Consider the following 22,442-nt stretch of genomic DNA (forward strand, 5'->3'; position numbering starts at 1 on the left):
TCTTTATAAGTGGGAGAACTTGCACAATTGACGGCTGACTCTTTAACAGTAACCCCTACTCAATTTCTCTTCCCTGCCTCACTATGGTAAAATGATTTGAACCCTGCCCCTAAACATCTAGCCTTATTGCCTTTCCTCCTGCTCTCCTGGACACACAATATATCAACCTTTCTCCGAATCATCATGCCAACCAACGCCTGAGCTTTTCCTGTCATAGTCCCAACATTCAAAGTCCGCACTTTCGGTACGAGGCTCTGTGCTTTCCTCTTCTCTGGCAAAGAACCCACTTTCCACTTCTCCTTCGTCTTCGACCCACAGTAGCTGAATTTCCACCGGCGCCCTGTAGGTTAACGGTGGCGGAGTTGTTAACCCGAGCAACGACCGATCCGGTATGGACTTCTTTGGATGAACGCTCATATTTGGCAAAGGTTTAAGCCGGATGCCCTTCCTGACACAACCCTCTGCATTTATCCGGGCTTGGGACCGGCCTACAGTTTGCACTGGCATGTGCCCCCCATAGGGCTGCATTACTAATTGCACTCGAGGAGTCTTCCAAAACGATTTTTTTTATTTTTATTTTGACTCATGAATTTCTTTTCTCCAAGATGTAAAAATCCCTCGATCGTGAATAGGGAGTAGGGAATGATGAATGATGCAGGCCCTTCCCCAGACGGCAAAAAGTATTTTTATTGAGATCGCAATTGTACAACACTCCCACCTCTGGTGCCTTCGGAAACACTCAGTAACATTGGCGTAACATACCCGCTAGGGTTTCATCTTCTTGGTTTTTGTTAGATCATGTGTGATCACATGAGAGCTCTGTCTTTGAGGACTGGATTCGAGATTGGCGGTGGAACAAAATCTTTGTGTCTGGTGTTCCATGTTGAGATTATCAGAGCACGCCGCACACGGAGCAAGCAAAATTGTTAAATGCCTGATTTTTTTATCTTCATGTGTGGGCTCTATAAGAAATGAATAAATACATTTGTTAAGGTGTATACAATCCCTGTGCGCGCACCAGGCCTAACCCAGTCATTCAAGAGATTTTTAGTGGGAACTATCTTGGCCCACTATGTAAAATCCCTAAACTGTACAGCAGGAAGGGAATGAGTGATGCTTGTGACCACACAACCAAATTTGAAAAAGGAAGTTTCAATGTGCACATTTGGCTTCAGGCGTTCAAAAAGCGGAGAGCAATAACTTTCAGATGGGACATTTATTGATTTATTTCCATAACTATGATAAAAAGAACATAAAAAGCACCAGCGGTGTCAGATTGTGCTGAATGACAAAGGGAAGGGGCGCAGCGCAACAGCAGCACAGTCTTTTTCAACCAATCACAACACAAGAAGGGATTCACGAGAGAATGCGGCGGGCAGTTAAAGGACGTCGCTTTCGGCCGTGTGAAGCAGCGAGTCGTCAGCGTCCGTCATCACGCTGCTGTCCTGACTGTCGTCCGCCTCCACCACGGCTGAAACGGAGGCACAATTTGACCATGATGGCGTCGTGACAATCGCAGTAACGATGACGTCACAATCGCAATGTTGACCATGACAATCACGATGACATAATGACGCCTGATGTGCGTGTGTACCTTCGTCCTCAGGCAAGTATCTTTTATCAATGGCTTCTTTGATCTGGTTGTTTGCTCCTTTGGGGTCCAGATCCATGGCCCAGCTGAAGTTCATGAGTGCCAGATGAGTCTGACCCAGTTTCTTGTACACCTTACACACACACACAAATGCACACCAATGACTTGGACACGGTCTTGTGAATGAATGGATGAAGACCATTTTTGCGTGGTGGCCCTGTCAGAACTTGTACTGGCCCCGTATATTCATGATCAAATGTTTTAAGTCTTAATTTCGTATATAGCATATTTATACTGTATTATTTAAGCGCTTTTAACAAATTATTAGTACAATCGCATTCATGGCGTTGACTGTACGAACCTGACGGAAATCAAGACAACCGAATTGCAAAAATAATAATGCTTCAAAGAATTACAAATGTATTAAAATATTGACTGACTTTCCAACAATATCTTGTGTGCAGACTGTATATTATATATTAATATATATGTACATACATATTGTAAAATATTGGCTGGATGGTGGGAGGCTAAGTTGAGGGGAGCATTGTGCGTGTGTTATGAGCTTGATTTACTTTGATTTCTTATTTTGTCTATTGTTGATTGTCTGTGTGTTGAAAGGACCCTCTTGAAAATGTGTTGTACTATCCTTGAAATAAATACTGGTACATAAATAATTCACAATCATTTTTACGATATCTACGATTCACACACTCCCACATGCCCAGCCGTATGTCATATTGTGTGTTACGACACTACCGTAAAGTGTCATGGTGTTGGTCAATGCGTTGCCTTACTTTTTTTGATAAATAACGTCCTCGTTAGCACATAGTTGTCCACACTTTATTGGACATAATAACCTGGCGATGAAGCTTCACTATGTGTCGCTTGCCCTTGTTCCTCGCCGCCATTACGTGGTCCCACTACCGCTCATATGACCCTATTAAGGCAGCGGCGTTAGCTTCGGCTATAGTCTTGAAGCGATTCGTGCCCGTTTATCCAGTCGGGAGGTGCTGGGTACGGTTTCTCCTCGTGTCATCACAACATCCTGTCTTGGACGGGAAGTTTCTGTGATAAAAGAATTTCAGACCAACACTAAATGGAATGTAATTTTGGGCCATTTTTGGCAGGCGAAAATGTTCGGTAACTTAAGAAATTTGTAGTGGCCCGAGCGGCGTTAATGAAAGAGTCTATACGTAGGTGGTGGGCCGAGACCGTTAATGTTTGGTGGATTACCACATGTAAAACAAAAACATTTGTTTAGAATTACCTTGCCGATGAGAAAATAAACCAGCGACTCTTTGGGGACGATCTGCTTCAACTCCTCCAGCTCTTGAAGAGCTGCCTGCACGTGCACGTGTGTAGGCACGCACACACACACACAAACACACACACACACACACACACACACCGGTCATATCTTGGCTCAAGATGAGTCTCAGCAATGGCACCATATGACGAGCTCGTAGCGGAGTAGTTTGTAGTTTTTTTCATTTCAAGCACTCCAGCTCGTCCTTGTCTTCATCAACAGTGAACCCAAAAACTACTAATTGACTGGCCCCCTAAAATGTTGACAATTGCAGAATACCAACAGTATAAATGATAAATACACTGCATTCAAATTTTTTATCCAACTGAAGCTCTTTTTCATACCCAATCATGGCACCCACCTGTTCTCAATTCGCCTGTTCACCTGTGGGATGTTCCAAACAGGTGTTTGATGAGCATTCCTCAACTTTCTCTGTCTTTTTTGCCACCTGTGCCAGCTTTTTTGGAACGTGTTGCAGCCATCAAATTCAAATGTAATGATTATTTGCTAAAAACAATCAAGTTGATCAGTTTGAACATGAAATATCTTGTCTTTGTAGTGTATTCAATTCAATACAGGTTGAACATGATTTGCAAATCATTGTATTCTGTTTTTATTTATGTTTAACACAACGTCCCAATTTCAATGGAATTGGGGTTGTAGACCACAGACTATGTTTGGCAAACACTCCATCATGATTAAAAGTGTTACCTTGTATTTGTCGTTGGCAAAGAGGATGGATGCCCTGTGGAACTTGCAGAGAGGATTCTTTGGGTCGATCCCGATCGCTTTGTTCAATGTCTCTAAAGCCGCGTCAGACTTCTTCAGCGCATGCTGCACCTACGCACAGTCAATTTCCATAATACGTTTTTGACACCAGGACAAAAAAACACAAACACGCACACAGTTGTGACACAGCGCTGCGATCAGGACGACAGCGATGCAGCTTCCCTGGCAGAAGTAGCAGCAATGAGGAAAGGTGAGGACTAGGGTTGTGCATCCTTTGAATTTGAGCGATTCCGGTTCCAAACAATTCTCGATTTAGGTTATTTTCGGGGGGTGGGTCAAAAAAGTTTGCATGGTTTAAATCAAGGGTATCCAAATTATGAAAATCTATTTTCTCAGTAGCCCGCATAGACTAAAATGAACATTTGATTTGGGGTCCTTTATAACAACTATCAATAATCCAATTTATGAACTAAAAGGCAATGCGTGTGGGACTAACACAATCGACTTAATATTCATTCATAAATGTGTCAGCTAAAAGTTAAATATAGCATTGTTAAAATCGTTATTTGCGACTGTTTTATCACATTAAAAGGTTTACATGTGCACGTTTTAACTTGACTTCCTGTTTTAAGCTTGTAGCCTTTTATTTTGAAGGGTACGCACCGGAACTCAGCATCTTGGCTGAAAAAGTAACTTCACGCGGCACCGGTGATTTATTATTTCTTTTAATGGATGGAACCAAATGCTATAAAACGATTCCTTTCCCTACCCACCGATGAGGCAGAAGGTTAGTGTATGTGATACTGTGAATTTTGTCCCACATCATTGTGATGTAAAGTTGCTACGGAGATGTTTTAGCTCAATGTTAAGCTTCCCCCCCCTGTCGTGACCATGTGAGTGTATCCGGTCACGTTTCAGTTGACAAGATAAAGCAGAGTTACTGTAAAAGACGCGATGCGGTGATATCGGAATACAAGATTTTATTGCAGTAGTGTGACATAGTGGAATCGTGAAAGACCAAATTTGTCGTGTAGCCTGATCCATGCATTATGTGTTGTCTGTTTCAGACGTGTTGTCTGTCCCACACCGCCGACATGTTTTTTTTAAATAACTTTATTGGCGGTCAGATATTTACAGTACTACAGTGGGGCAAAAAGTATTTAGTCAGCCACCAATTGTGCGAGTTCTCCCACTTAAAAGTATGAGAGGGGCCTGTACTTTTCATCATAGGTATACCTCACCTATGAGGTATTTTGGCCCATTCCTCCATGCAGATCTCAAGAGCAGTGATGTTTTGGGGCTGTCGCTGGGAAACACAGACTTTCAACTCCCTCCAAAGATTTTCTATGGGGTTGAGATCTGGAGACTGGCTAGGCCAGTCCAGGACCTTGAAATGCTTCTTACGAAGCCACTCCTTCGTTGCCCAAACTCCTTCGTGTTTGGGATCATTGTCATGCTGAAAGACCCAGCCACGTTTCATCTTCAATGCCCTTGCTGATGGAAGGAGGTTTTCGCTCAAAATCTCACGATACATGGCCCCATTCATTCTTTCCTTTACACGGATCAGTCGTCCTGGTCCCTTTGCAGAAAAACAGTCCCAAAGCATGAGGTTTCCACCCCCATGCTTCACAGTAGGGATGGTGTTCTTTGGATGCAACTCAGCATTCTTTCTCCTCCAAACACGACGAGTTGAGTTTTTACCAAAAAGTTGTATTTTGGTTTCATCTGACCATATGACATTCTCCCAATCCTCTTCTGGATCATCCAAATGCTCTCTAGCAAACTTCAGACGGGCCTGGACATGTACTGGCTTAAGCAGGGTGACACGTCTGGCACTGCAGGATTTGAGTCCCTGGCAGCGGTGTGTTACTGATGGTGCCAGCTCTCTGCAGGTCATTCACTAGGTCCCCCCCGTGTGGTTCTGGGATTTTTGCTCACCGTTCTTGTGATCATTTTGACCCCACGGGGTGAGATCTTGCGTGGAGCCCCAGATCGAGGGAGATTATTAGAGGTTTTGTATGTCTTCCATTTTCTAATAATTGCTCCCACAGTTTTCTTCACACCCGGCTGCTTACGTATTGCAGATTCAGTCTTCCCAGCCTGGTGCAGGTCTAACAATTTTGTTTCTGGTGTCCTTTGACAGCTCTTCGGTCTTGGCCATAGTGGAGTTTGACTGTTTGAGGTTGTGGACAGGTTTCTTTTATACTGATGAGTTCAAACAGGTGCAATTAATACAGGCGACTAGTGGAGGACAGAGGAGTCTCTTAAAGAAGTTACAGGTCTGTAAGAGCCAGAAACCTTGTTTGTAGGTGACCAAACCATAATTTGTTAATAAATTCTTTAAAAATCAGACAATGTGATTTTCTGGATTTTTTCCCCTCATTTTGTCTCTCATAGCTGAGATACCTTTGATGAAAATTACAGGCCTCTCTCATACTTTTTTTGCCCCACTGTACAGCAAAAGAGACGCGACAAGGCTAAAAACAAATTTAGGATTAAAATATACTGTACACGATGGAAACCGTGGCGTAAATATATTTTGCGGAGCCGATCAATGACAAAGGCGATTACCATAAAACGCTAGTTATTGGCTGATACCGATCAGATCAGTGTAAAGTCTAATTTTAACACCGTTGGGCACCAACACGTCTTCGTGCGCATTCTTCTTTGTTGGTTGCCACCAATCTCTTCTTAGGAGTGGGTGGACTAGGCATCAAAACTGGGAAGCCAAGTTTTTAATTTTGAACGATTCCACGAGAACCGGAACGTTAGTCCCGGTTCCAATCGGTTCTCGATGCCCAAACCTAGTGAGGACCAGATGTGGGTGACAAAGACGACGAGGCGGCCAACGCACCACTCCGACGTGGCAGAGCAGTACGGAGCTCTGCGGGTTGATGCTGAGAGCTTTCCTGAAGTGGATTTCTGCCAAGTTGAACTTCTCCTGCTTGAAGTAGATCATCCCCAGACCGTACCTGAAGCAGCACAAGCGATCTGCGGTTTGTGTTTGTCCATGGCACGCGGGACGGCGTAGCTTTGGCGTGATCGACGTACCATGCGTTGTAGTGTCTGTTGCTGACTCTGATGGCGTTGCGGAAGCAAGCGAGCGCTCGCTCCAGCTCCTCCGTCATGACGAACTCGTGACCCAGCAGAGTGTAGGCGTACGCGAAGCCTGGGTCCACCTGAACAGGACAGCACAGCGTACATTTTACAAACATTACTCATTCACACTGGCACCTTGACTTAGCAGTTGAATTGGTTCCAGAAGCCAAACTCATAACTCAATATACTCAATATATAATTTGCTTTTCCCAACTGAAATGCTAATCCAATACAGCCCCCCAAAACACTCTTTTGTTTTATCAATAATATATACAAATTATTCATTTATACATCCATCCATCCATCCATCCATCTTCTTTACCGCTTCTCCTCACTAGGGTCGCGGGCGTGCCGGAGCCTATCCCAGCTATCTTCGGCCGGGAGGCTGGGTACACCCTAAACTGGTCACCAGGCAATCACAGGGCACATAGAAACAAACAACCATTCACACTCACATTCACACGTACGGGTAATTTAGAGTCTTCAATCAACCTACCACGCATGTTTTTGGGATATGGGAGAAAACCCATCCAGGCACGGGGAGAAGATGCAAACTCCACACAGGCGGGGCCGGGATTTGAACCCCGGTCCCCAGAACTGTGAGGCAGATGTGCTAACCAGTCGTCCACCGTGCCGGCTCATGTATACATAATATATATTATATATTATTTATGTATTATTTTTTTATTAATAAAAAAAGTACTCTTAACTAGATAAGAGAATATAAAGAAATAAGTTTTATAAAGTGTAATTACTGCACGTACTATCGTGTTTGTGTGTTTTCTGTTGCCTTGAAGTGGCGTAGCCTATGTCACTGGAGTCCGGTTGGCTGCTGATGCTGCATTCATACCAGACGCCAAGTGAACCATTCACGAGACACAGTTACATATGAAGTCAATGCAAATGCGTGAATAGGTTCTACTCCGTGCCAGGCTTATGACATGTTGAGAGTCTGGCGAAAATGTATTGCTTCGCTCCAGCTAAAATTTTCCAACTTTAGCCACAAAATTGTGTGAGGCTGTAGCGCAACAGCCAATTGAAAGGCCAGCTGGGGGCACCGTGGCTGGCGGAGGAAGCAGAGAAGTTGTTTTTTTAACGGAACCTTGCCATGGCCACTCACAGCGCTTCGCCCTCAGACCTGCCGAAGAGGAGTGAGGAGCATATCAATGTGGCGCAAATTAAGCGTTCGGTGTGTATAAATAACTTGTGCCATCAAACCCGAGGCGAAAGATCGCTTTGCGTTCGGTCTGAATGTAGCATAAGGCCCGGTACACACGCCAAGACAATCGGTCTGTTTTTCTGCCAATTCTGCCCTTTTCCGACCAAGCATGTCTAACGCCAGACAAACTTATGTCTTATGAGAATATCGTATAAGATTGTCCTTAGGTCTGATGTGTGTTAAGAGTGGATTCGTCCGGATTTTAGGGTGCGAAACAGGTCAAGGGTGATAGTCCTAAATATTGAACGTGTTCAATATTTACGACCAAAGCCCTTCATGTGTGGGGAACGCAGACCTTTCCCGAGAATTGTGACGTGAAACAGAATGTAGCCAATCAACTAAGCACCCAAGACAGATGAACACAGAAGTGACCGTGATTGAAAACAAAAATGTTTACCTGATGTCATTCAATATATAAAAGTGGGTTTTCCCAGACAGCAAGTAGTATTTTCCAAAGCGTTTTTTAAAAAAAAATTTTTTTTTTTTTTTAAGAACATCACCATTTTATAAGGCTCTCGGCTCCGGCAACCTTCGGGAAATATCGACGCAAAACCGGAAGTGTTTCTTCTGCTTCGGTTTTGTGAGATTACGTGTGATCACGCAGGTCAGAGATTGGCGATGCAATAGAATCTGTGTGTGTCATGTGTATCTGCTGTGTTGAGATTCTTGATCCACACCACACACATGGCAACCAAAACTATTGAATGCCCTATTTTTTTATCTTTACGTGTGGGGTCTGTACCAGGGTTATATATAAACAAATAAAAAAATATATCTTTTAAAGAGGGGAAAAATCTGTGTGTGTGTGTGTGTGTTTGTACCAGGCCCAAGTCAAAGGCAGCCCCTTGTGAGTGTTGTCATTTTGTATTTGTGTGATTGACTGTCCCATTCAACTGAATCAACGGCGCATCTGCTGGTTGCAGCCAGGTAGTGCACTCCATTTTGCTTCCAGATGCCGTTCGTCAACAATCTATCAAGGGAAGTAACCGTAACCACGGAGACAGGGCTCACCTGGATGGCTCTCTGAAAGAATTTAATAGCAATGTCGTGCTCCCTCTGCAGACTGAAACAGTTTCCTGCGACACACCAGGCCTGCGAGGACACAAGAGGACAGATGAGGACACATCCGGTCTCTGTGATCCTGAGAACCGGACAATTGAGACGAGGGAGACCTCGGGACAGTTCTTGTCCATGTCCGTCAGGTCTTTGGACAAAGCGGACAGGGCAACATCTTTCTGAAGGTGCCACAAGGTGGTTGAATAGATTTCCATGCCCTCCACCCGGTAAGACTCCATCCTGCGCACCTCGCTGAACAGACGCTCCGCCTAGCGACACAAGAGGGCACTCGCGTCAACATTGGGCCGGCTGGGCCATATGGCCACAAATTTCATATCTTTTCTCTTCCACCACAAAAAACAGATTTTCGATTTAAATTTTTTTTTTTCCCCCATTCGTCACAAAGAAAAGGCAAATAACCCTTTATTGAAATAGAGTTTTGCATTGCTGGGATCCTGAAACCAAACAAAGCATTTGATAAGGTTTTTCCAGCATTATCTTGTATCACCTATATATGCCAGAGAGTATTGTTATATTGGATGTTTGTATGTGTTTATACAGCATTTGTGTACCAATATTCATTATTTTGAGAGCCGTAAGTGCTGCGAGTTCGATGCTAATTTTTGTTCGCTCGTCAATGGTGTTTTTCATTCATTGTGTGTTAGCTTTGAGTTAGCGATTGTTGTGAACAAACACGACGAAGAAACTAAGTCTGTGATGTATTTGAACATTCAATAGGTGTAATTCTTTTATGTCATGTCTGTTTAGTTTTACAGTGAACTTCAACTGGAGTGTCAATAAATGACCTTAAGCAAGCAACATTCACTCTTACTCCTTGCTACTATGTCAGCACCTTAGCAACCTGTTGTGATCACGTTGGCTCTGCATGCCATCCGGGCACTGCTGGATAGAAGTGCTGGAGCGGAGCATAGAAATGGACTGTTTGTATGAGTGGTAAAGATTTTGGATCCGATCCGATCCGATCCTTGTTTTTTTTGCTAACATTGGACCGATTTCCGATCTCAAAGATTGGATCGGGACACCCCTAATGAATATATTCTAATAAAACATTATGAATGGTCAAAAATCTAACAATAAAAATCAACGCACATGTTTTCTTAGGGATGAACATGTAACAACCAAACTGTCATTGAACATAATGTGAATCAAAGTTGCTGCTTCCCAACAACATTCACGTAAAACACAATTGTAACCTACATTCTTTTGGAAGGAAACTGTGGCGGTCTACAATTTCAGGCTTTAGGAGTGGGGAGCGATTTCTTGGCTATACAGTTGCCATCAATTAAACTTCCCAGAGCTGAGTTGTGCTCCTAAGACGACGTTGCCTGTCAAAAATGTTAAGATGTTCTTGAAAGAAAACACGAGTGAGTGATCAGGCAAAAGCACTTTTTTTTGCCTCTATTTCAGCTGAAGTTGCTTATGGGGTTTTCTTTGCATCTTGAACAACATGCCTGGCACTTGGGGCTGAAGTCTTTGTTGGTCACAAATTGTGTCAAGGTGTTAAATGATGAGCACAATTCGCCAGTCGGAAGTTGAATTCACACTGCTTCAAGCGCTGATATCATTAAATGGCTGCCTTTCCAAGGAAAAAATGGCCACCATTTATTTGACAACATGCAGTGCGCTTGCTTTGAAAATGAATTTGCTGATGTCGTCTGTTTCTTAGCGGAGGTTTTGGAGCTCCCGTGTTCTTCCAAGTGTCCCCCCCCCCCGCAATCCAGTGCTCGTATCCGTTTCAAATGTTAACTATCGCAATGTAAAAATTGCTTGTGCTACTTGCTATGGCAAGTGAGGGCGGACCTAAAAAATAAAAAAAATAAAAAACAACAAAATGAATCCACGTAATTTATCGACATGAGATCGCGCGTTTCTTACCTGCGTGTACTCAGCCAGCTCGAAGTAGGCGCGGCCGATGTGCGTCAGGACCCAGCCTGTGTTGTAGTGCTGTGGCGGGAGCGAGGTCAGGATCGCGATGGCTTCTCGACAGTTGTACGAGCACAGAGCCTGGTAGCCGCGGCCCAGTTCCCGAAGCAGTGCCAGCACATTGTCTGGACGCACACGCAGCAAATGGACCGGTTTGAACACACAGCGAGAAGGCCGAGCCCGGCGGCCGCCGCCATTGTTTCAGAGCAAAAGTTACCTGCCGCGGCTCTCTGGTGCTGCGGCACCTTGGCGTCAGCCAGACTCAGACCCGCCGGATCCAAACGAAGAATATCCAGGCTCTCGTTCAGGTTGCTGCTGTTTGAGGTCTTTGTCGATTTACATTTGGTTTTCCTGTTGGGAATCTTTGTGGGGAACTTCATCTTTAACTTCTTACTGTTCTCCTGCAGGGACAAAGTCACAGGATGTCTTTGGAATCGCTCACTCATTCATCATGTACACTGGAAAAAAGGATTCTGACCCCCAGTAAATCCCATATTTTTAAATGCGGTTTCTTTTATTGAATTGACTTATTGAATCATACTTATCCTTTAGTTGTTAGTTTAACATGTAATGTCTTCCTTAAAAAAAAGTTAATTTGACTTAATTAAAAGCCAATTAAAAGAACAATATGTACAATTGAATTTCCGGTACTATCGCTTTTTGTGCACGCGCAGATAAATGCTGCCCTTTCAAATTTCTCCCTCTTTTCGGCAATAAGCGTTATCGCGACTGGTCGATTAAGTCCAAATCTATAACTTGGTCCAAATTTGTAACTTCTACCGATTGCGCTCTTTATACCACACACCCCAACTTCAAACATAGCCATATTTGCAGGCTGAGGGTGTGAGCCAGCGACAAAGGTCACAGTGTTCACGTGTGTGCTACCTTGGCAGTGGAGCTGGCGCTGGTGAAGAGTCGTGAGCTCCTTCTGGGCTGAATGTTGGGAGGAGCAGACATGCTGGGACTGAGCACCTGAGGGGAACCACTAAGACGCAAACAAAAGGCACAGGAAGGCATTACCCGGTAGAAGACAGGAAACGGGCATGACAGAAGAGTAACGGCGGCGGCTACCTGGTGTGAGGGGCTGAGGTCTGAGAAGGGTTAAAGGGCATGGGGAGAACATCGCGACTATTCCCGCTCTGGCTGAACACAGTCTTGGACTGATTCATCCTGGACACAGTCTTAGAGACCACAAGAAGGGAGATCATCTCTCACTCACACACACGCACACCGAATTGAAAATTGTTGGTCGAAACTGAAAACAAACCCATTGGCTGCCCGCCAACAGAAATTCACTTCCAGAACAAATTTGTCTGAATTCAGAATCAGAATCCTCTTTATTGCCAAGTATGTCAAAAACACACAAGGAATTTGTCTCCGGTAGTTGGAGCCACTTCAAGAATATTACCATGGGACAGTTATTGCAGCATATTATATATTAGGATAACATTTTTTCTGCATACTGTTCAACTGCACAACATAATCATGACTCAAAAATTTTAATTGTTAATTATGGATTCAATATGTATTATGTATTTATTGCATCAAGCCGCCAAATATCTTCTCTTGCATTCTATTTTTGTATTTCCTATTGATGCTGAAACTATGCAAATTTCCGCATTGTGGGACTAATAAAGTTGATATGATAAATATTTATTAAAGGCGCCATTTTTTACCCAACCAACATTTTCTAGTATTTGGGATGTTATATTGGCTGGCTCTGTGGTGCCTCAATAAACAAGTGAATTAAAATTGTCCACGCATTCCTGAGTTGCAGACGTTTTTTCTGCTGAGAGGGGCTGAAAATCAGGTCATTCGAATTTCTCGAGCTTATCTCGCGAAGATCTCTGCCTACCTCTGCGCCCTTGAGCGAGTGCTGTCAACATACAAACGTGTGCCCTCCCAAGTAGTGAGGGTTGGGTCTTCGACACGGAGGCAACCAACCAGAGGAAAGTGGGCAGTCTAGGCCAAATATGGACAAAGCGGATACAAAACTGGCTCTAACAGAAGTAGCTGTCAGAGGGGCCTTTTCTGGACACGAGTATGACAAAACCAAGCTTTTTTAATAAAATTGACACTTTTATACTAAGTCCATGTTAGAATGCCACTCTCTATGGAGGTCTCAATAGCCAAAATATGGGACCGCCAATGCACTTTTAAACTTATAGCCCCTTTTTCTCAAGTGATGTGCGGTGATTTACTAATTCATTTCCGGTTTTGTGTGGCTGTCTCGCGCTATTGCGTATTCCAGTATTTTCTCTCTCGAGAATTTTATTAATTTCCCTGCTATTTTGCTCTTCAAAGTTGGCTAATATCCACTATAATGCAGTTCCGGGCGGACCTATGTGACAAGTGTACTGCATCACCCAATCTCTGATTTCCATGTTTTTGCAACTTATGTCACGATTAGGGTTGGGCATCGTTTGAATTTGAGCAATTCCGGTTCCGATTCCAGTTCCGTAGTTCGATTCCGGTTCCAAACGATTCTCGATTCAGATTCTTTTATGGGGCTTGGTCAAAAAAACTTTGCACGGTTTAAATAAAGGGTGTCCAAATTCTGAACATCCATTTTCTTAGCAGCCTACAAACAGACTCAAATTTGAAAAATTTGACTCGAGGTTCTTTATAACTAGTATCAATATCAAACCTATGAACTAAAAGGCAATGTGTGTGGAACTAACCCAATTGACTTAATATTCATTCATTCATTAATGTTTCAGCGAAAAGTTAAATATAGGATTGCTAAAATAGTTATAACCGTTTTAAGTATTTTATTGATTCACTCAGTTGACAGAGTTGATTTCACTGACATTGTTAAAATACTTATTTAGCTGCCCTGTATTCTGTTTCCTCATGTCAAATAGTTTATATGTGCAAGTTTTAACTCGACTTCGTTTGAAGCTTGTAGCCTTTTATTTTGATGGGTACGCACCGGAACTTAGCATTTTGGCACGAAAAGTAACTTCACACGGCACCGGTGATTGTTTTTGATTTTTTTATGGATGGAATCAAATTCGACACGGTGCATGACTGGTTAGCACATCTGCCTCACAGTTCTGAGGACCGGGTTTCAAATTGCATGTTCTCACCCTGCCTGCGTGGGTTTTCTCCGGGCACTGCGGTTTGCTCCCACATCTTACAAACATGCACGGTAGGTTGACTGAGGACTCTAAATTACCCTTCGGTGTGAATGTGTGCGCAAATAGTTGTTTGTTTATATGTGCCCTGCGATTGGCTGGCGACCATTTCAGGGTGTACCCCGCCTCTCGCCCGAAGATTGTTGGGATAGGCTGCAGCACGCCGCGACCCAGTGAGGCTAAGCGGAACGGAAGACGACGAACCAAATGCTATAAAACGCCGATTCCTTTCCCTACCCACAGATGAGGCACAAGGTTAGCGCTTGTGATACTGTGGGACGTTTATGTGAATTTTGTCCCAATTAATTGTGATGTAAAGTTGCTACGGTGAAGTTCGGACACGCTTTTGTTCGCCGCCGCTGCCGTTGGGCACCAGCACGTCATCGAGGCCGTTCTTCGTTGCTTTACACCGCTTCTTCGTTGCTTTACGGCACTCCTTCTTCGCGGCTGGAGGACGAGGGATCAAAACTGGGAACCGAATTGCAACGTTAGTCCCGGTTCCAATTGGTTCTTGATTCTCGATGCCCAACCCTAGTCACGTTGGGTGTAAGTGTAGCTTATTCACTCCCATGGAGGCGATGATCTGTGACAATGGCTGCCAAGGCAATTTTCGCCTCCGTGGATCGGCATTGTATTTAGCCACGTTAACTGTACCTCGTAGGTAGCCGGGCGGTGCAAAATAGCGTGTAACAAGCATTCCCTAATATGGAAAGCGGAAAGAAGGGAAGTTGGGCGACTGTAACAATGTGGATGGACACTTTTTAAATATAGTGTACACGACCACGCGGTGGTCGCATTTCTTGCTTGAGTCATGACAACACCCTGTTTCGGTTGTTTTATTGCAGTGACATACGTCTTTTGGTCCGTAAATGGCCCTTCGGTGGTCGAAACTTTAGTGCTTCACACTGGCTTTCACACAGTCCATGAAGTCTGACTCTTGCTCCTGACACAGTCCTTGTGTCACAGCATTACAACCTCAGTGGGGTCAGATCATAGTCCCTGATTGGATCACTCATCTTCCCTAATTTAAATATGGAAACATTGGCTCTGATTGGTCCGTATTACGGCATCTGCTAGATGTCGTGTCCTTCGATGCGATTTCAGACTCGTGTCCCGCCAGAGTGTGATTGCGGTTGTTTTTGTGGACAATGAACGCGCATTCGCTTTGTTTGCCACCGCCTCAGTCCTCTTTGGCAGGTTGGCGGCAGCTTGCGTGCAAGTGCCGTGGATGGCCGCAAAGGAAGGACATCGCTGTGGCTGCTCACCTCCTGCTAAAAATCTCCACGTTCCCGCGACTTAATTAGCGTGTCTGGCACGTGTGTGTCTTTTGACCTTATGCGTGTATGTGTGCATCGTTCGTATACGTGCAGAGAGCAGAGGAACAAAGGAGAAATCCACCAAAATGAAGACTAAAAAATATGAATAATATGGTACAAACATTTACTCGCCATGTGGCGGTAAGCCTCCGAGATGAAAATGCCAAAGAATACATTTACTGACATTTGGCCCCTGGCAAGTGTTAATTTCTGACACTGTATATGAGCATGTATAGAAATCGAGCTAACCAGTAGAAAGCATCAGTCAAGGTGGGTACCTTCTTGCTTGAAGCAGTGGATTGTGTTTCCATGCTGGATGAGTAGTTCTGCAGATATGTTGGGTCGCCCGGGCTGGGCTCCAAGGGCAAGATGCCAAAACTATCCAAAGACACACAAACTCTGCATGAGCTCTGTGTTGGAAATTCCTCTTTTGTAGAATAAATAAGGAAACAATCTTGTCTTTGTTTTTGTTTTTTTTAAATACAAAGAGCTACTTACATGATATAAACAGAAAGAAACAGGGAGGGAGAGAGAGGGAGAGAGAGAGAGAGAGAGCGAGCGAGAGCGAGAGCGAGAGAGAGAGAGAGAGAGAGATGGCCGGCTATCCTGATGGTCTTTGCAAGCCCCCATTTGCACTCACCTGGGTGTGAGCGGACTGAGTGAATTGGGTCCTCCCAGTAAACTCCGCCCACTCTTGGGCTTGTTCTGTTTAGCCAATAAGGAGGCGGCTGACGCTAGGGAAACGGGATTTCCCAACAGGGAGCCAGTCTCCGGGGAGATGAGGGAGGAGTCGATGTAGGAAAGCGACAAATCAGATGTCTGCTTCCCGTTTGACGATTCTAAATTCAAACGATTTAACTCCTGAAGAAAAAGAAACAAGAACAACTAAGTTGACCCCTTTCCAAAGCTGCTTTAAAAAGAGACTCCCTGAACTCAGAGGAATAAATGATCTGCAAATCAATTGGATTTATACATTGAGATAACCATAGTTCCAGTCATTTTTACAGAGCTGCCATCCTATAGAAATTCACTTCCAGAACAAATTGTCCAAATTTGTCTGAATTTCCATGTTTCTAAAATTTTGTCAAGAGCATTACCACGGGACAGTTCTTGCAATATATTATGCAACAGGATAAAAAGAATTGTGCATTCTGTGCAATGGCACAACATACACATTACTCTATAATCTTAAATGTGATTAACTGCGGCGTCAATATTTATTTGAATGTATTTATTGCATCCACCTAGTAATGGCGGACGCACTTTAAGCCTGAATCCAAGTACCGTAATTTCTTGTGTATGATGCGCACCCATGTATAATACGCACCTCCAAAGTTGACCTCAAAATTCTGGAAAACCCTTCTACCGCATTATGCATTTTTACAATGCATGATTTCGCTTCGAACCATATGATCAAAACATTAAGTATTATCTGTATTGTGTTAGTTTTTTCCAAGAATTGTTCAGAAGTTAAGCACTGTATTTGAACATGTAATGCTTTTTTTATTTACTTGCTCTTATTTTGAAATTCACAGCCCTGTTTTTATTTAGTAAATTAGAAAACACAGAGTTGTGTTCATATGTTTGATTACCCAGGAAGAATTTGTAAGATGGGTACAATTCTTTAAAGAAAACAAAGGACCAGGCGAAACATTTAATTTTATTTTAATGGGGTTCAAATTAAACAGTCAAGCATTTCAGAAAAGCATTACCATTAAACAAAACATAACCATAAAGAAATGAATGATGGTTGTTGTTCAGTCATATCAAAATAAATAAATCAAATTTACAAATTCTGCCCAGGTATGGAAATTTATGAGCACAACTGTACATATATGCAGTCAAACGTACCGCTGTCATAATGGAATGAAAGTGTAGGCTACACCTTTTTAATAACCACGAGGTCGCGGTGGCATATTAGAATGAAAGTGTAGAGATTTTTCATAACCACTAGATGGCAGCATACATTTAGAAAATGTGAGAATTTTTCCCATTTGCCCCTATACCTATGCATAATGTGCACTATTGACTTTTGACAATTTTTTGGGGGGGAACAATTGTGCGTTATACACGGGAAATTACGGTATATGAGATTTCAATGCGTCATCATCAAAGATATAACTGTCTATGGATTAGTTAGCATTTGATTTGTGATTCAGTTTTCAACAGTAATAAAGAAAGCAAGTCTATTAAATCAGATACAGTGCCCTTCAAAAGTGCTGGAACTGCAAGGTGAATTCCTTTGCTTTTGTTGTATAATGAAGACATTTGGGTTTCAGATCAAAAGATGAATAGGAGACAAAAATTCAGAATTCCAGTTCTTATTTCATGGTATTTACATATAGATGTGCTAAACAACTCTGGACATAGCACCTTTTGTTTGAAGCCACCCACTTTTCAAGTGAGCAAAAGTATTGGAACACGTGAATGATGGGTGTTTTGTAGTTGCTCAGGTGTTGCCTTTTCGATTGATTGCTTAAACATTAGAGGCTGCTTGTTTTTGGCTTTGGGTTTAACCTCAGAAAACTGCATTTGCTGTGAAGCAAACATGAAGACCAGAGAGCTGTCTAAAGCAAACCATTTTGAAGCTGAGAGAAGACGGAAAATCGATCAGAGCTATTGCACAAAAATTGGGCATAGCCAATACAGCAATTTGGAATGCCCCGTAAAAGAAAGAAACTACTAGTGTACTGAGCAACAGACATCGAACAGGTCGGCCAAGGGTATCAACACCAAATGATGACAGAAACATTGTGAGCGCTGTGAAGAAACACCCAAAGACAACAGTCAGTGACATCACTGCAACCCTCCACAAGACAGGGGTGAAGGCATCACAAGCCACTGTTCGTAGAAGACTTCAAGAGACGAAATATACAGGCCATACCACAAGATGCAAACCACTCAACAGCAAAAAGAATTGGAATGCCAGATTGGATTTTGCAAAGAAGTACAGAGATGAGCGACAAAAGTTTTGAAACAAAGTTTTATGGACTGATGAGACCAAAATTAACCTCTACCAAAGTGATGGAAAGGCCAAAGTAAGAAGAAAGAAAGGATATGCTTATGATCCAAAACAAACAAGCTCATCTGTCAAGCATGGTGGGGTCATGGCTTGGGCTCGCATAGCTGCTTCTGGAACGGGCTCACTAGTCTTTATTGATGATGTAACTCATGATGGTAGCAACAATGAATTCTGAGGTCGACAAAACCATTTTGTCTGGCAATTTACAAAAACATGCATCCAAACTAAATGGGAGAAGCATCATCATGCAACAAGACTATGACCCAAAAGACACTGTCAACACAACAAATGACTTTATCAGGGGGAAAAATGTGGAAGATCTTACACTGGCCAAGTCAGTCACCTGACCTCAACCCAATAGAGCATGCATTTTACTTCCTGAGAAGGAGACTGAAGGGAGAAAACCCCCAGAAACAAACAAGAAATGAAAGGGCGCTTCAGCTGCAAATGGCCTTTTGTGGATGTAGAAAAAGTTTTAGATCTTTGAGTCCAGCTCATGAAAAATTGGAGCAAAAACAAAAGTGTTCCGTTTATATTTTTGTTCAGTGTGTACACATACAAACACACATATTTTACGACTGACAAGCATTTTATTATCATTCATGAGGGATGGACTTTAATCCTAAAACTGTCTATGTTGTTACTTAGTGTATGGTATAAATGTTATGTACAGAATTTGAAAGAGCAAATTAGCATTAGCGCACTAGCGATGACCATTTTAGATCCAAAACACTAACTACCATTCAGCTCACTCATACTGTTGTTATGTTATAAGTTACTGTCTTTAATATCGCTTGTAGACCCTCCTTAATCATTTTTGGCAAAGTTTATCATTGGCCCAACACTGCGTCCGTCTGCAATAAATATCCGTGTGAAACATGGGTTCCGCCGGCACAAACATGGTTTGGGCGGGACTTTTTTTTCTTGGGTCCCTGTGGCGCTTCGAGGCAGAAATTTTGCGTCGAACCACTTTGGAAGTCGACTTTGCCAAGTTATTAAAATTTTTTTCACCCAGCCCAACTTGAGATATCCAATCAAAATGCAGCATAGGCACTACATGGCATTTGTGGACTTGGAGGTGCAGTATAAATCCAGGAAGAACAGAAAAGAATGTTCGGATTGAATCTAGACGTGTCTGTTCACAAGCTTATGAGGTCATGATGTGATGGGAGAAGGAAAGGATTGTGACAAGTACCAATGTGTGTTGAGGCGTCTCCATGAAGGCTGTGTCCAGGCGATGTGAGGAGTTCTGTGCGGGGCTTACAGAGGGGGGCAGTGGGGCTACTGAACAATGCTGCAAAGAGGACAATCTGAAGACCTGATCTGCATCTACTTTATCACCTGAAACAGTCCAAACAGTCACCCGCACGCAGTAGGGACAGTACCATGAAATGGGAATCCAAAGACAACAACGCAAATGTGCATGGAGCGTGGGAAGGCATTACCTAGGAGACAAAGGTTCTGAAAAGGCGACCACAGGAACGGGTTCAGTGACAAACTTCTCCGGAAGCACTCGGCACCTTTCGCAGCACGATCCGTCTTGCTGCTCCGGAGCACGGACAGACAGACAGACAGATGGGCAGGTGTGACAGGTCGCTGAGGTGGGTAGAGGTGAAAGGTCATCTCACCAGTAAATGTGTCCCAGCAACGACAGCGTGAAGGAGGCCGAGTCGCCGAACTCTGTGATGAGGTCATCTTGACTCTTCTGTTTGTTGAGCACGCCACCAATCAGAACCTGCTCACCTTCAGCCAACCTGACAGGCAATACATACGGACGGCATCAGGCCCTCTGGCGCTTTCACTCGACTCCTTCGCTCGCTTCACGTTCTTACTTGCTGAGCTCCACGCAGCACTTGGCCAACAGGAAGCGAACCTGCGGCGTGGACGAACTGTGAGCCTTCAGCAGCCGGTACGCCTTGTAAGGCTTCCCCGAGCGATAGTAACATGTTGCCAAAAGGTACAGGGCCTCCTCCGACCTCACTGATGCACACACAATACACAAGCTCAGGGTTACACGCACACGAACAAACTCGTTCACATATCAGTGTCAAGCACGCACACAAAAGTTACCTTCAGCGTACAGTCTTTCCGCAAGAAAAATGGCATCCAGGTAGGCGTAGTGGTTCAGCGCTTGCCACACTGCAGCCTGGACACACACACAGAACTTTATTTTCCAGTCCTTTGTATCCATCCGAGCGGACTCAAACAAGCATTTGATAGTGATGTCATCACATGCTGGAACATCATTGTTGTCACACATTCAACAAATTTACAAAGTGGGAAAGACGGTGCTGTGCAAAACCAACAAGTCTCCATTAACAATATGTATCAGAGCAGAAATACTATGCCGACTATGAAGAAAGGGAAAATGTCATGATGTTCACAATCGATATCTCCATTATCGTGCTTCTTGAGCAGTCTCACAATCACACGGTTGGAGAACTATCGTGATGGCACTTGAAGTAAACGTACATCATTACTTATAAAATGTAACAATGCTCTCAATATTAAATAAATGTACAATATTGCAAAATGTAACAAGGGTCTCTTTCGGACACGGAAGCAAATGAGCTGATAACTCTTCTTACTCCAATGCTGGCGAGCAGCACCGCAATGCTAACCAGCCGGTGAACCCACAACACCAACTTTCTTCTTTTGTACTTCCACGAAAGATTGTCCACTAAGTAACAACTAAAAGCAACTGTCATCAACATTTGCAAAAGATTTAAACATGTGAGCCTGTTGTTTCAACGCGTTAGCTGCGACAACAACAGTTAGCATAGCAGCGTTAGCAACTCCTACCGGTCGGTGTGAAATCAAACCTTTGAGAGCAGAAAATCCCCAAGTTCATCGTTCTTTCTGTCCTCATTTGTTTGGCTACAACGCGGACGGCAACTCATCTGACTTGTCCTTATGCTCGTGTGCCCCTGCTGCCGTGAAACATTTGGACTCTGACAGCTAACGTTTGCGCTTGACCTTCGTGACGCGGTCGCTAACGTCAGGTGGAAAGACGCAAAAGTAGACCCTTTTGTCACCGAAACGCCAGCAAGCGGTTCCTTGTTGCCGGTGTGGCGACGGAGGCCTGCGACTGTGCGGCCCGAGAACGCGCATTCTCGGGCGGACTAGAGCAGCAGCTGAGGCCGCCGGGACGCGGAAAACCAGCGGCAGCAGGCCCCGAAAATCCAGTGTCCCCTTTCCGGCCGCGACAACGAGGCCAAAGGCGGCTTTTCTTCTTACCTGGACGGGTTCCTGCAGCACCGTCATTCCGTCTCTACTGTCGTTTCTTTCTTCTTTACCTCAGGCTCCAGCACGATTTGAACATTCCGACCGTTAGCGGCCGAAGTCAGCCGAAGAATGCAGAGCGCAGACCGGAAGTGAGAAGGGAACGCAAAGGAAGTTATTGTCGCCCACTAAGGGCCGCAGAGGGAACGACCGTCGCCTATGTTATAAAAGAAAATGTGGATTATGTAATTATGCACTGTGTAAAGTACACACGAGAGAGAGAGAGAGAGAGAGAGAGAGAGAGAGAGAGAGAGAGAGAGAGAGAGAGAGGAGAGAGAGAGAGAGAGAGAGAGAGAGAGAGAGAGAGAGAGAGAGAGAGAGAGAGAGACAGAGACAGAGACAGAGTAAGAGACAGAGTAAGAGAGTCCGACTGCAACGTACAATCAAAACTGTTGAAAAGATTGCAGGATGCCAGAACTAAGACAAGAGCATGCAAAATCCTCTTGGACCCTCCACATCCTGGTCACCACCACTTCTTGCCATTAACTTCTTAAACAGTTAACTTACAATTCCATTGCAACATGCTGCCAATTTCTTGTCCTGAGTTTGTTGTCACATTTCTGTCGGGCCAAATATACATTACTCGTGCACTCACTGTAGTAGTCTCGCCACGCTGCACTATTTGCATATCTGTTGTTGACCAATAATGGCCACTCGTGCCTGAGTAGCATCTGCAACATTTGCACAATCGACAGAGTAGCATCTGCAACATTTGCACAATCGACATTACCTGTCTCC

The 22,442-nt window shown here is 43.9% G+C and overlaps 1 protein-coding gene across 4 annotated transcripts; it reads right to left on the bottom strand.

The window, feature by feature from the left end:
- Positions 1-1,197: 1,197 nt before the first annotated feature.
- Positions 1,198-21,829, bottom strand: cdc27 (cell division cycle 27). 4 transcript variants are annotated; one of them, XM_061748826.1, is made up of 20 exons: positions 21,660-21,824; positions 20,493-20,568; positions 20,255-20,402; positions 20,051-20,176; positions 19,868-19,965; positions 19,618-19,763; positions 16,041-16,261; positions 15,679-15,778; positions 12,019-12,128; positions 11,833-11,932; positions 11,165-11,348; positions 10,900-11,072; positions 9,120-9,272; positions 8,959-9,039; positions 6,681-6,808; positions 6,484-6,601; positions 3,612-3,740; positions 2,862-2,936; positions 1,595-1,724; positions 1,198-1,471 (listed from the first exon to the last, which is right to left on the bottom strand). In XM_061748826.1, exons 1-20 carry the CDS (start codon positions 21,684-21,686, stop codon positions 1,380-1,382), a joined length of 2,415 nt encoding a protein of 804 aa, XP_061604810.1. In that variant the 5' UTR covers positions 21,687-21,824; the 3' UTR covers positions 1,198-1,379. The 4 variants fall into 4 exon arrangements, 3 of the variants coding, with proteins under 3 accessions (XP_061604810.1, XP_061604811.1, XP_061604812.1); XR_009784742.1 differs by lacking the exon at positions 1,198-1,471 and adding an exon at positions 2,389-2,659 and having other exon boundaries at positions 21,660-21,827; XM_061748827.1 differs by lacking the exons at positions 1,198-1,471; positions 1,595-1,724 and adding an exon at positions 3,262-3,357 and having other exon boundaries at positions 2,865-2,936; positions 21,660-21,829.
- Positions 21,830-22,442: the final 613 nt, after the last annotated feature.

Source organism: Phyllopteryx taeniolatus, chromosome 16, assembly GCF_024500385.1.
Source record: "Phyllopteryx taeniolatus isolate TA_2022b chromosome 16, UOR_Ptae_1.2, whole genome shotgun sequence".
In the NCBI taxonomy this organism is placed as follows: domain Eukaryota; kingdom Metazoa; phylum Chordata; class Actinopteri; order Syngnathiformes; family Syngnathidae; genus Phyllopteryx; species Phyllopteryx taeniolatus.

What these genes read in the sequence shown, in the direction of transcription:
- cdc27 (XM_061748826.1), bottom strand. Translation starts at nt 21,686, where the DNA reads ATGACGGTGCTGCAGGAACCCGTCCAG. An exon ending in GCGCCAGCTCCACTGCCAAG is followed by an intron (nt 11,349 to 11,832) that starts GTAGCACACACG and finishes TTGTCCCTGCAG; the next exon opens with GAGAACAGTAAGAAGTTAAA. An exon ending in TCTTTCAGAGAGCCATCCAG is followed by an intron (nt 6,809 to 8,958) that starts GTGAGCCCTGTC and finishes TGTCCTGTTCAG; the next exon opens with GTGGACCCAGGCTTCGCGTA.